Here is a 13,986-nt window from a genome sequence, read left to right as displayed (position 1 = left end):
AATTAAAAATTGTCTTTATCAAAAGTTTACTGTCACATCTTGAGTTTACACAAAGTATAAAGGAGTGGGTGAAATTATTTTCTGCACGCTTCCTTCAACTGCAGTTAAATGTTAAACAAAACATAAACCACTTAATAAAATAGGCATATGGTATATACTGTAAGGTACAGATATACAGCACAGCACATACCGTATACATACAGTTGGGGGTCCTTGACATGAAAAAGTGTGTGAACCACTGACCTATGCAGTAGCATGTACTGTATGCGCATGTGCACATTGTGAAAGTGTGTGTGTTTCTATAGCCACTGTAGCCAGATCACCGCCGTGGAAGCAGTGGTGGCAGCCCATTTTCACCCCGAGATTGCTCTCTCGGCCCTCGTAGACAGACCCATTCCCAGCTCACTTTTACTTTTATTTTTTAAGTGCTGCGAGATGGCTCGCACATTCAGGCAGAGCACTCGATGCCTCCTCCCTCCCTTAATGGCATGTCAAGCAGAGCTCCAGGAACATGTGACGGTCCAACTCACGCCCCCTTGCTGTGGGGCTGATGGTCCTCCAGGAGAGTGCACGAACGCACGCTGGTTTAACCTCACCACCACCGAATAAAACCTTTGATTCAGTGAGGGGTGGGGGACGGACGGACGGACGGACGGACGATGAAAACCGCTAAACAAAGAGTATTTATTAAATGTAGTATATCATATAATTAAATATTAATTTGTGTTTTTTCATGATTCACCAGGTTCCTGGATGGCTTGATTCTAGTCTTAAAATAATAATTATATAAATATTTTTGTACATCTCTATGGGACAAAAATAAATAAAACCACGCCCACTGCTATGCTCTATGTTATTTTATTGAAGAATGTGAAGCACAGAGTAGGTTTCTGACAGGGCAGGGCAGATATACGGGCCGTCATCCAGAGGCTGTCAGACTGTCACTAATTCTGCGCTAGATACAATCCAAAAACATACAATTTCTGGCTGCTAAAATAAAATACAGTGTGTGCTCTCTCTCTCTCGGTGAGCAGGGCTTTGATGTTAAAGACAGTTGGTTCCTTGTTCAAACAAAGGTCTGATAGCTTGAGGGAGCACAGCCACAAAGTTCTGGCTTTGTGGCTGAAAAGTAAAGCAAACAGTCCATTGCTGGGGTGATGGGGGTCCTTCGTAATCCTTCTAGTTCTGCTCCAGCTCCTCCTAAAGCAGTGGTTCCAAAACAATGGGCCGGGTCGGGACTTGACAGTCACACAACCATTTTTATTCAAAGATTGAATTGCCTAAAGAGCTGGAGTTCTGGGAGCTACTCTCCCTCTGTCGACCTGGGGAGAGCCCCAAACTGAGCTCATGCTTCCTTCAATGCATGAGGAGTGAGCAGGCCTCTTCTTATCACCTGACAGGGGGTACCTACTTCCCCGGTAGGGTGTATAGCACTTTGAAGAAATACGTCATTCTAACCAACCAAGAATATGTGAATATGTTACACCATATTCTACCATATTCAAGATGGTCATCAATAGCATTTACATTTGCATTTAACTGTGTTAACTCTTCTAGACCTTGGAGTTCATGTCTATATATACACTGCCTGGGAGTGTGACAAATAAATGATACGAAAATAAATGTGCAGATTGTTTATTGGCGACCTCATTTCTCATTGTGTGGATGTACTACTGTATGTTTTAAATTCAATTAATTGCATGAACAAAATGCTTGCAGTGCGTAAGATAGACAGGTCCGTGTGTAAGATACATAGAGAGGCATATTTTTAGAGAGGCAGATCTGTCTTATATCTTTCAGAATATGCTTTGTTGTGGTAATATCAATAGGTTGAAACTAAAACTATTTAGTAATTACAAAGATAAATGGTCAAATGACATATGGTCTAAACCAAAACTTAGATCATATGTCCAGACGAAGCAGTGTTTTGGTTCTGAACTGTATGTTAAATCTTTTCTAAGTAGAAACCAGCGGTCATTGTGTGCCCAGCTGAGAACTGGTATCCTGCCTCTGGCTATTGAGGTAGGGCGGTTTTCAGCGGTCCCAGAAGAGAATAGATTATGCATTGTATGTGACCTAAATTATGTGGAAAATGAATGTTTTATTGTACCCTGTATGATGATTTGAGGGTTCCACTGTTTGAGGTAATGCAACAAAGAAATCCTGATCTATTCTGGGAAGATGGACAGAAGTTAGACTGGATATTTAATTATGAAGTATTTATGACAGCCCAGTTTGTTTCTAGAGCCTGGAGTAGAAGACAAGCACAGCTCTTCAAGTAGGTACATGTGTCTCCTGTCACAGGCCTATAATGGTGTATTTTATTTAATGTTGTATATTATATAATCTGCCTCGTAAGGTTCTGGAGTGTCAGTTTGGTATTCACTTGATCATGTTGGTTTATTGTAATTGTTTATGTAAACTGTAAAAAGTGTCCTGTAAGTCCATGGGCTTCTTCGGAAGCATGACACTTAAATAAAGAATCAATCAAATCATCATACACTTCCTTAATTGATCCTGTGGGGGAAGGAACTTACAGTAAGGTACAGTAAGTAAGTGATTGTGCTAATCACGACATGCTATTCCTTCTTCAAGTACCGGTACAGTTTAATTGCAAACGGTTTGGTGCTAGTGGTTGGTTTGGTTATTGTTGTCACTTTCCAGGGTTTTTGCTGGTTACATGTTGTGCTCTGTTGAGTCTGTGTGAAAGAATAGAAAGCTTGCTGCCCCACTGAGATAGTCACAAATGCTGCACAGGGCGCCACACACACACACACACACACACACACACACACACACACACACTTCAAAAGAACAAAGAGTGGTCGGCTCCATTTTTAATGTATGTCATTGATTTCTTTCTTTTTTTAAAATCTTTTCCCCTTTCCCCTGAGTGCAATGTATAGTCTTACTATCTATGAAAATGTATATTCTGGCCTAGAAAATACTAATGTACTAGCACAAAAATATATTAGACAGACAGACTGATCTGAATTAAGTGTCTTCTGTACAGTCCTATACAGATCTGCTGCAAAACAGAGACAAAGGTGTGAAAGAAGACATGTTCCAATGATGGAATTCTTACAATGAGTTCTTCTAAGTGTATATATTAATATTCTAATATGCCCTAAAGTGTGTTAAGTAAGGCATAATGTATGGCTGAGTGGTCATTGTTTATAGATAAATCAGCCTGTCTGTGATTTATCTATAAACGATGACCACTCAGGCATACATTATCCCACTAATTACAAGGCTACTTAATACATCAATTAATAATTGATGCGGGAGTGGCAAAAAAACTACTTTCTGGCCTCGACAGCCCATACATCCAAACAGAAAAGTCTGGGGGCACGGTGGCACAGTTGGTAGTGCTGTCGCCTCACAGCTAGAAGGTCCTGGGTTCGATTCCCGCTCGGGGCGCTGTGGGTGCTGGCGGCGTGTTTCCTCCTCCGCGTCATCAGTGCCCATACCCGAAGGCGGGGTTGGCGAAAGGGCCTTTCGGTGTGGAGTTTGCATGTTCTCCCCGTGTCCCCTAGGGTAGGTACCCTCACAAAAACATGCAGTAATCCTGGTCTCTAAACTGCCTCCCCCTGGCCAGCCGGGACGCCTGATGGAGGGGAAAGGAACTGGTTGGAATAACGTGTTCCTTCCACGTCCAACCAGGGAAACTCCCCCCTGTCAGGTGTAAAGGAGCAACTTGGACACTCAGGCATGAAGGAAGCATGAGTTAAGTCCGTTGCTCTCCCTAGGTTGGCGGAGGGTGTGTAGAGCCCAGGATCACATCACAGGATGATTGACACAGGGGTGAAAAATGGGTTACAAAATCGTGGGACAACAAATATAAAAAATAAAATAAAAAAAACAGAAAAGTCTGATTGCATTAAATTAAACAACATTAAACACACTTTGCCACTCACTTTATGCATGCATACCCTCGGCCTCTATACAGGCATATGCAGGTTTAGAAAGACAAGAGAAACCAAGACAGAAGACCGACACGTTTTGTCCACACATTGTTCTGGAACCTCTGCTCCCCAGAGGATAGTATGAAAAAAACAAAAAAATAACCAACTTTCTCTCCACCCGGTTCGTGGGAATATACTCACAAAAATAGATGCACTCATGAATACAGTAACACACCAGGCAGGCACATCATCATCATCAAGCTACACATGTACACACTTTTGTATCAGTAGTCTGCTCGACAAGCATGCAACCAACATAACTGGTATTCCACTCAGACCTTTACAGGCATGCAGTACAAAGACAGTCAGACTATCAAAATAAGAACCCTTCACAGCCCCTTCAACAGTCCTTTGAACTACTCCCATTAGGCCACCACTTCAGAGCACCTCTCGCCTAAAATAAACCTCACAAAAACGCTGCAATATTCATCTCAAACAAGAGCAAATACTAGATTTCCACTACTTTTAAAATCCAGCTTTGCAAACCCGTATACTATACTATAATAATATTTATTGCTATACGGCGTATAGCAATAAATACAGTAGTAAGCCTTGCCAAGCCATTAGGCCCATAGGTCAGGAGAGTTTATGTAGCGTGAGGCAGCTTGATGTACAAGTATGCCCCCTTGACAGAGTTGTGTAATGTCACGTGCATCTTTCATGGGTGTACAGTATGTGTGTTGTTTTTGAGCCCCTACAGTAACATAAGACAATCTCAAAAGTATCAGAGTTGTGTTCAGAAGCAGGTAGATTACATTTCATTTCTTAATTAACTTGCCCATAGTTATTGTTTTAAACAAGTAAGTAATTTTACAGCATGTTCAGTCATTTATATGTTGATTTATTAAACGCATTATGATTGTGTACTAACAAAGCAGTTAAGATAAGATTGCCCTAATCTTAACTGCTTTATTTTTAATTATTACCTGTCCTTAGTTACTCTAGTCTAGGCCCACCATGGTGTACCAAAATGGAGGCCTTAGATGTGTGCAAAATGCTCACTCATCAGGCGTGTTCTCTCCTTTCCCTACTGCTGTCTTTGTCTTTCATCCAGCCTCACTCATTTCTCTACCTTTCTTTCGAGCTCTTTCTCCCATAAACCTTTAAACTTTTTGCATCTATTTTATTCGCTTCTTTCTATTTAAAGAAAAAACAACGTTTATAGGCCCAGGAAAAGTTTGCTGAGCATGAAGCTCTTTTCCAATAACGTCGCACTTTATATTAATATTCTGTACACACATTCAAAATTAGGAGTTGCCCTGTGCCAACCATTGTCTTCCGCTGTTTGGGGTAAAGCTGCTGTAGTGAATTCAAATTAAATATTACTATAATGCAGAACTAAAGTCTCACTTGAACAACTCATTTTCTAATTGATCAAATTCACACAGTGGCTTCCCTTCCCCCCCCTCCTCTTACGTCTTGGGATACACACCCTCACCCCATTTTATGCAAAATGCAGAAAAACTGCTTAGGTAAATACATTTCTCATTAAAGACTTAAGCCCCATTGAGACTGCATGAGCATGCAGGCTGCTATTTTGAGGAGAGCTCGTTTTCTGAATATTAATTTAACTCAGTGGGTGTAAAGATGTAATACTCCCAGAGTTAAATTAACACCATTCACAGTTTTACATTAATCATGTTTGAAAATGTACTTTACAGTGAAGTTCACTGCACACAGAGTGTTGTTTTACTATAAAGTCGGCCATCCCACCCATGACTCAAAATTGTATTATAAAACAAAATGCCAGACGCCAGAGGATTAACTGAAGCCAGAATAATACCACACTCAGTGAAGATCCATGTTGGGTTGTGTGCACGTATATACAGTAGCACATCTGTGCATTTTTACCGTAAGTGTATCTTGCATACATGTGCATGTGTGCGCGCGTGTGTGCGTGCATGCGTGTGTGTCGAATTCATACTTGCAGGCAGCCAAGTCACCAAACACAGCAAGAACATAAATAAATGAAAACATACAAACAACTATTTCAGCATGTTTGTTCTCTCATGTGCGTCGTTGAAAAGAGATAAGGAGCCAATTAACCAATCTGACTCCATTGATATAATTAATTGAACACGGCTTGTTTTAATATCTCATGACTGTCTGGCTGGCCTGATAATATTCGAGAAGAGAGAGAAATTCTCCGCCTCACCCGCTCCGTCTCTAAGGCTCCATCTTTGTGGCTCTCTTTGCCAGTGTATACCAGTGAATAACTAACTGGCTGTGTTCAATTGCACATAATGGTTCAGCTTGTTGCTTTTCTCTCTGGCCATCATTCTCTCCTTGCGGTATACGACAATCCCTTTAGAGTGGATGTGAGCAAAGTAACTCAGATGTATTGGGATGTAATTGACAGATACAGAGAACAGTCATGTGCCATACTGTCTTGGCTAGTGTATAATTATCACATACTGTACACAAGCCTTGCTCGCCCTGTGTGAGGGGGTGATGATTGACTGCACGGGACACTCGCTTGATTTATGCAGCGTTTTGCTGGGTGTAGATCTCCATGACTTGGAATTCCTTTATGTTAGTGTGTCAGACCACAAAGATGATTTACAATAAACACTGATATTACTGTATGAGAATTATGAAACAACGTGCTGAAATGAGTGAACTATACAGTGTCACTGTTCACACTGAGATGGATACGTAAAGTTGCCATTATGAAACATCCATTAGATCTAATGTAGCCGTTTTGTCAGCCTTTCATTCAAATAAACTAGGATGCCATTGTTACACTTGTGGCGTTTGTTTTATGTACAGTATGTACTGTAGGCATCTAGGCACATTGTGAATGGTCAAGGTGTAAAGGTCAAGGTTCAGAGAGGCCTGTGTTTTTTTTTGCAGGGTCGACAACGCAAGCGTATTTACATGGGCGCGGCCGTGAAATTGTCACGCACATGCTCGTTTGTGTTTGTGGAGTTGTTGTGGCTCTTTTGTTGGTTCTAAACATATCCACAAAGCCAACAAACCCACTGATGCAAACCCACTGGTGTCCACAGGTTCAATGTCATTTTAGTTTGCGTTTACTTCCATTAAAGTGCAGTGACATTACATTACAAACAGCCCTCTTCTGTCTTGTGCACACACACTAGAAATCCATATCGTATGCCGCACCTCCACTAGCTAAAGAGTGCGCTGCAACGTGTTGGGGGCTTGTAGATCTGCAATTCTTTTGCCAAAAGTGCCCTTTTAGGGAATTTCAGTCCCTGCCTCTCAAGACATTCTGTGCACGTCCCTGCCCACAGTATGTCCACCTTTCCTTACTCAGTCCTCCTCTCTTGCTGTCCTCTCGTAATCTTCTTGTCCTCGTCTCATCATCTCTCCTCCTATATCTAATCCCCACCTCCCCACTCAGCCTCTTTCAGTCTCTCTTCCACGTCATCTGGAATGTTCAACTCCATCAGGTTCTCCATCCCTTCCTCTGGTTCATCTCCAATCAGCACCTGGATGACTTTCTCACAGACAGCCGTGACACGAGGTTCTGCCTCCCAGCCATGGAACTCTCTCAATATCGGATAAACACTCATATTCTTTAGAGTCCGACGGCCTGCCTTGGTCGTTGTGAGCAGCAGCAACGTTTCCAGTAACATCTTTCTGATATCAGGGTCCGATTCTCTTTTCTTGTCCTCAGGCAGATATTGTAAGTCTATTGGTAACCCTTCATTCTCTTTGTCTGTAAGCTCCTCTGGTCCGGCCAGCGGCAGCAGTAGGAACGGTAGAATGTCGACCGCATCGCTCAGCAGCCACTCGTGATGTGAATAGTCAAAGCAGCAGTTGTGTAGCAATCCGACGACACCTCGTCTTCTCACGGTCGACGCCTCATACAGAGTGTAAGGCAACAGCCTCTTAATCGCACACCTGTCCTTGTCCAATAGGAAGTGTCTGGCTTCAGGGAGTTGCGTAAGGTTGGATAGAAGAGGAGCCAGGTGGTGGAGAGACGCCATCTTGTTGAAAGCGACTGTAGAGAATATGTCCAGCAGCTTAGCCAGTCCCATTGACTGTTCCTCTAACACCTTAAAGACACTTCTACAGGTGGTCTCACTGCGACTCAGGTTGGAAAGAATAGTACAGATCTGATCAGACAGCTGGAAATCTGGATCAAGAAGATTCCGGAACAAGACCGGTAGAAGTTCACTATTCTGTGTCACCAAGACCTGATGCAGCGTTTCATCGGCCGATAGGTTGATGAATGCATGGTAACAGTTCTTTGCTATGGCAATGGACGGGTCAGACATCAGTGTCACCATGGAAACCAGCAAGCCGGGTTTAGAACGGAGATAACGACAGCCATCGCTGTGGGCAGACAGACCCAGGATGTAGTTGGTGACGTAACCTTTGACATCTGGCCTGGTGTCGGGTTTCAGGAAGGAGAGAAGCTCGGCTGAATCTGAATCACTTAACATCCTGTGAAAAACTAACCTGAAAATGGTGCGCTGCACGAGACACCAATGGTTCTTTTGTGTCTACTGGCAGGAAGGTTGTACAGGTCTTGAATGGGTTCTCAGGACAGTGATTATTCAATACAATAATTCAATAATTCAGTATCTCAATACAGCCCCTCAAAATATTGGCAATCTGTTTTTAAGCCGAGTTACCTTGATACTTGCATCATCATCATCATCATTATGTCACTATGATATCCACCATGCCCAAATATGGAGTTTCATATCAATCTTGCCCAAATATGCATGTGGCCAGGTATTTTGGCCATTTGGCCACCAGACTGACCTACAAGAACTCTCATTGGCAATCTCGAGTAACCATAGCAACCCCATGTATAACAAACATGGTCGACGTGAAAGGCATTTCTAATAACAACCAACGGCCATCTTCAGACTTTGGATCAGCCAGGTAAAGATCCAAAACGATACCGTTAGCTATGCTCAGAAACCTCCTGGAGTCAGCTAAAGCCCATCACACACCGTCTGCGACCGCCGCGCGTCAAAACAGCCACCTCCATTATTTTCAATGAACCTATCGCACACCGGCGGCGTCCGACGCGCGCTGGCGCCTCGCCTGGCGCGCCGATAGAACCAGGTCTATTTTCCAGGCGGCGTCGCGCCGCGTCGGACGGAGCCGGTGTGTGTTGGGCTTCAGATAGTCTCCAAGGCATGCATATAACATTTTCAGAGGACCCGTTGTACCCTTCAGTCTGTGTCCCTTTTGTGCCCATATATGGACATCTCTATATCTGTCTGTCTGTCTGTCTGTCTACTCTGTTGTGTCCCTCTGACGTCATCAGTAAATGCCCATAAATTGGCATGCCTCCTTTTGTGCCCGGCTTCGTTTGCTTTGTTTGTGCCCAGATGATGTTTGCGTCTGAAGCCGTTCCATGATGTCCTTATATGGTTATGGCTGAATCAGAGTGACGTCAGAGAGGTAGAGCTCTTCACACTGACTTGGCCCGAGTGTTTGTGATGAAACACGCGTCCGACCTGTATGGGACTCGGGGTCCTGTCGGGTATTTTCAGAATCGGGGGGGCCTGTGAAGAGCTCTAGTCAGTGAAAAGTTAGAAGCCTACTCACTGACTGTAGTGAACGGTCATCCTATCAGCATAATAGGACCATGCTGATAGGTTAAGGTCCCATCATACTGGTCTGTTTAGTTTGTATTACATTCATAGACTGACTGATGAGCTGGTTGAGCACTCTCTCGCGCGCGCACGCGCACGCACGCACGCACACACGCGCACACACACACGCGCACACACGCACACACGCACACACGCACACACACACACACACACACACACACACACACACACACACACACACACACACACACACACACACACACACACACACACACACACACACACACACACACACACACACACACACACACACACACACACACACACACACACACACACACACACACACACACACACTGGGGTGGCCTCCTGGTGGCGATGGGTGGAGATAATGAATGGAAAGCATTGGCTTGCTGAAGCCATCTTAATGTACTGTAGGCTACCTGCTGCATAACACCGGCACAGCAGCATGTAAAGAAGAGTCACTGAATTTCAATTTACAAATAATGAATACAAAACAAAACCAGACACAGAAAACAAAGTTGAGAGGTACCATTTACGGTAAATCATTTATATGCATGTTGTGTCTTACACTATTGTATATTTATTCATGTGTTTATGTATCTATATCTACGTGTCTGGTTTAGAATTACAGGAGAAAAATATCTGGTGAATATTTTGCCAGCCAATGATAAAATGTTACGGTTGCCTTAACATGGAGTTTTAGTTGGGCTAAATTAACAGTTTCTCTAAAACACACATTTGCTTGATGAACAGATAATGACCAGTCCAGAGCAGGAACTTGTGTCCATATAGGTAGGGTCAAAATTCTTCTTAGCCCAAACAACCGCCAACAGCTCTTATCAAGTAGTTTCTCTCGACACAGTGGAAAAGGACACAAAACAAAGTAGTAGCTCTCCTCAGTGACAGAATGTAACATGAACATGAATAAAACTAACAACATTAATCACAGAAACACAGAGATCCAACGTCAATGCATTCCCCATAGCAAATAATTAAGAACAATAACGAAAACAGAACGTGTCCCAAAGCATGGTGGGATATCCTTCCCCAGCCAGCTAACCGCCCAGTAGGTTACATTATGTTTGCAATAATTAAGGCCCTTCATTTCCTCTCATGTTCTCACTTATCTCCTGTACACTCCTTCTCAGAGACATCAAGTCCTCAGAGTCCACTTATTGGCACTTATTATATATACACAGTTACACACAAAACAGACGGTGAACACACACATTTAAAAAAATTATAAACACAGGCGCGAATATAGGTGGACCTTCATGAAACATGGTGGTGGGGATGATGCTTATGCTGCCATGAAGAGATTATTGACTTTCAGGTTGAAAGGTCAAGGTCACAATCACACTCCAAATGACAGAAAATCGGTCATATCTCAGGAACGGGCAGATATACAACTTTGAGGTTTGATGTGTTGAAAACAGTAAAACAGTCAATCAGCCCAGACATGAATTTGCGGGTGCATTCAATCGTGAATTTGCTGTGGTGGAAGGTAAATAAGTACATGCACTTAAGTACTGTACTTCAGTATAATTTTTAGGTATTTGTACTTTACACTCCAATTCCCAATACTTCTACTCCGCAACATCTCAGAGAAAGATATTGTACTTTTACTCCACTTACAATTATTTGCAAACTTCAGTTACTTTGTAGATTTGGATTATAATCACAAAACATTAATTAACCACTTCATCCTTATATACTCATTGCGACGCATTCTGAGCTTGTAGATCGGCTATTCACCACTGTAAATGTGCTGTTGTCAACATACTGACTCATCCTCCCTCATCTATAATCACACCTCTACAGGACATCTCTGTAAATCCACTCTCTTCCACCGGCATTCCGAAGATAAAAAGAGACAAATTCTTATCCATTCTTCTCCTTCCCACTTGTTCTCTCTTCACATTCCCCTCCAATCCTCCTCATGTCCATTACCCTTCTCTCCTCTCATGGGATTGAAAGAAAGAAATAAAAAACAGCTTGATTCTTCTCTCGGCAATAAATGACACCATCTCCCTCTTATGGTATCTCCCTTGTTCTCCCTTCTCCTCCTCCTCCTCGCCTCGACTCCGTTGAGTAGCCATAAATTACAACATCTCTTTTGACACATGACATACCGCCCTCGCCCCTCTCTGTCTCATCACCTACTCTGACATATGAAACCATCTCCCTCATCTCGTTTTCCCTCCGTTTTCCCATCTTTTCCCCTCCCCTGCTGTCATCCATTATACTCTGTGACACGCAATGTGTGATACTCTTTACACTTTTCCCTTTCCTCCTCTGTGTCACCCGCTTGTGTTCACTTATCTCCTGTCCTAGGCTATGGAATAGCCTCACCCATTTAGGCCTGCCGTCGAAATCTTAAAAAAAGTCTTCTGAAAGAATACATATTCAAAGATTTGTGCCACATTTTCACGATTTAAAGAAAATAGCAGACCTACAAGCTCATGAGCTTGTAGATCTGATATTTTTCAATAGCTAAAGTATAACACAATGCTTAGTTAAAACACCAAAAGGGTATCCCGTCCAGAATGGGTTAAGTCCTGCCCCACCACCACCACCACCACCACCACAAGTCTAATCAAAAATGATCGCATGAGATACACACCATTGATCAGTAGGTGTGGTTCTATGTCATAGATCTCATAGAATCTATGAGATCGACTCTGAAGCTGTGGTTGTGTTGGATTGTATAATTGACAGAGATCCTCCTGTGCGGGCGTACGTTATCATACACATTTTTGGACAGCTCAACTTACGTTATGATGTGGAGCTGTCGCACAATCATCATCATAATTCTCCGACCGCGGTCGAGAACATGGATTCCACAATGCTACACCAGGCTTCCCGGTCCTTCATTGCCACCCCCAGTTCCTGCCTACTGAAGCACCGGTCCTTCATTGCCACCCCCAGTTCCTGCCTACTGAAGCATGTGTCCCTAGCGATGACATCAGGTGGGGGCGGCGGTGGCTCAGGGGTAGAGTGCCTGGATGGTAACCGTAAGGTTGCCAGTTCGAACCCGGGCTCCCCCAGAGTTACTGTCGAAGTGTCCTTGAGCAAGACACTGAACCCCTAATTGCTCCCGATGTGTTAGTTGGTGCCTTGCATGGTTTCCGCTGCCATCGGTGTATGAATGTGTGTGTGAATGGGTGAATGTAATGCACAATCTCTGTAACAGCGCCTTGGATAAAGGCGCTATATAAATGCACCATTTACCAATTTTATCAGGGAACGACAGCTTTCTACCTCTGGTCCGCCCTGAGGCAGGACTCCAGAGAAGAAGGGAAACTGCGCTCTTCTGGATCGGACCAGTAAAGAAACATGGGGATGGTAGCCGTATATTAGATTAGTCGATGGGTGGCTCTTCCGAGACAGATTTTGTGCCACATCCAACCGATTATCTTGTTTGTCGCACAAAGCTGGCAGGGGGCCAGCTTTGTACTTTCCAGTGCCACTGACCAACAAAAACCTGGCACATTTATTTTCCTGTTATTGAAAGAGAGCATTATTCATATAGTAAGATGCACATACTGCTTTCTACACACAGGCACACGGCACAGCATGCCTTTAATGGCTATACCCTCTGGCTATACTTACACCGCATGTCAACAACAGAACATGATATTTCTGTTGAAATCGAAAACTTGAAAGCACACACACTGTTACAACAGACGGAACATTTGGATTGCTGGAAATGTGATTCAGATGTTCAGATAGGTCAGGTGGAAGGAACACTACAACAAAAACAGGCCCTGAGAAGGTTGGAGCACGCCGCGTTGCGGACTCTTGAACTGTTATTCGTTCGTAACAGTCCATGATGTTATGAAGTGTTAACTTACAATACTATGCGTACGCTGTTGTTACATGGCATGTCCTATAGGTGGCTCCAGGTCATGGGCCAGGGCAAATTTAATGTGTGCAGTAGGTAGGTAGTGCTAGAACAGACGCTGTGCAGATGTGCTGTCCTCTCGTGTTTAATAGACTACTGCTAAGAGAATGAGCATGTGATTATTAAGTTGATACGTGAAGATATAAATGAGGACATATATTACAGTACTTAGAAAGGTGTGATGCTGAACTGCACGTGCCAATGTCAATGAACCAAAAATATGGCAGCAGCAGCAGTACAGCCACTGAGGAGTTTGATGGCAATAGTACTGCATCATTTGTAGCCTGGATTGTATCAATTAATTTGGACCGTTTCATTCCCTGGTTGAAAACATTTTAGTTAACAAAAATATCAAAAATAGACTTTAGAAAAGAAGGAAAGAAAATAAACTTAAACAATGTGGTATACTTAAAAAAAAGTTGTTTAAAACTATGGGAATCACACATTAAATCATGATTGATTGATTGATTGACTGACTGAACTGTTTGATTGAATATTTATTAACAGTAGCCTACAGTTAACAGTGCAGCTCTATACAAAAGGATGCTAA

General features: G+C 43.1%; 1 protein-coding gene across 1 annotated transcript; it reads right to left on the bottom strand.

Moving 5' to 3' along the window:
* Positions 1–7,306: 7,306 nt before the first annotated feature.
* On the bottom strand, positions 7,307–8,377 carry LOC310857273 (protein HGH1 homolog; the record flags this gene model as incomplete). Its single annotated transcript, XM_083762884.1, has 1 exon — positions 7,307–8,377. One exon carries the CDS (start codon positions 8,375–8,377, stop codon positions 7,307–7,309), a length of 1,071 nt encoding a protein of 356 aa, XP_083619010.1.
* Positions 8,378–13,986: the final 5,609 nt, after the last annotated feature.

This window comes from Protomyctophum parallelum (assembly GCF_964188405.1).
Source record: "Protomyctophum parallelum genome assembly, chromosome: 1".
NCBI classification, from domain to species: Eukaryota; Metazoa; Chordata; class Actinopteri; order Myctophiformes; family Myctophidae; genus Protomyctophum; species Protomyctophum parallelum.
This window is presented reverse-complemented; position numbering and strand designations above follow the sequence as displayed.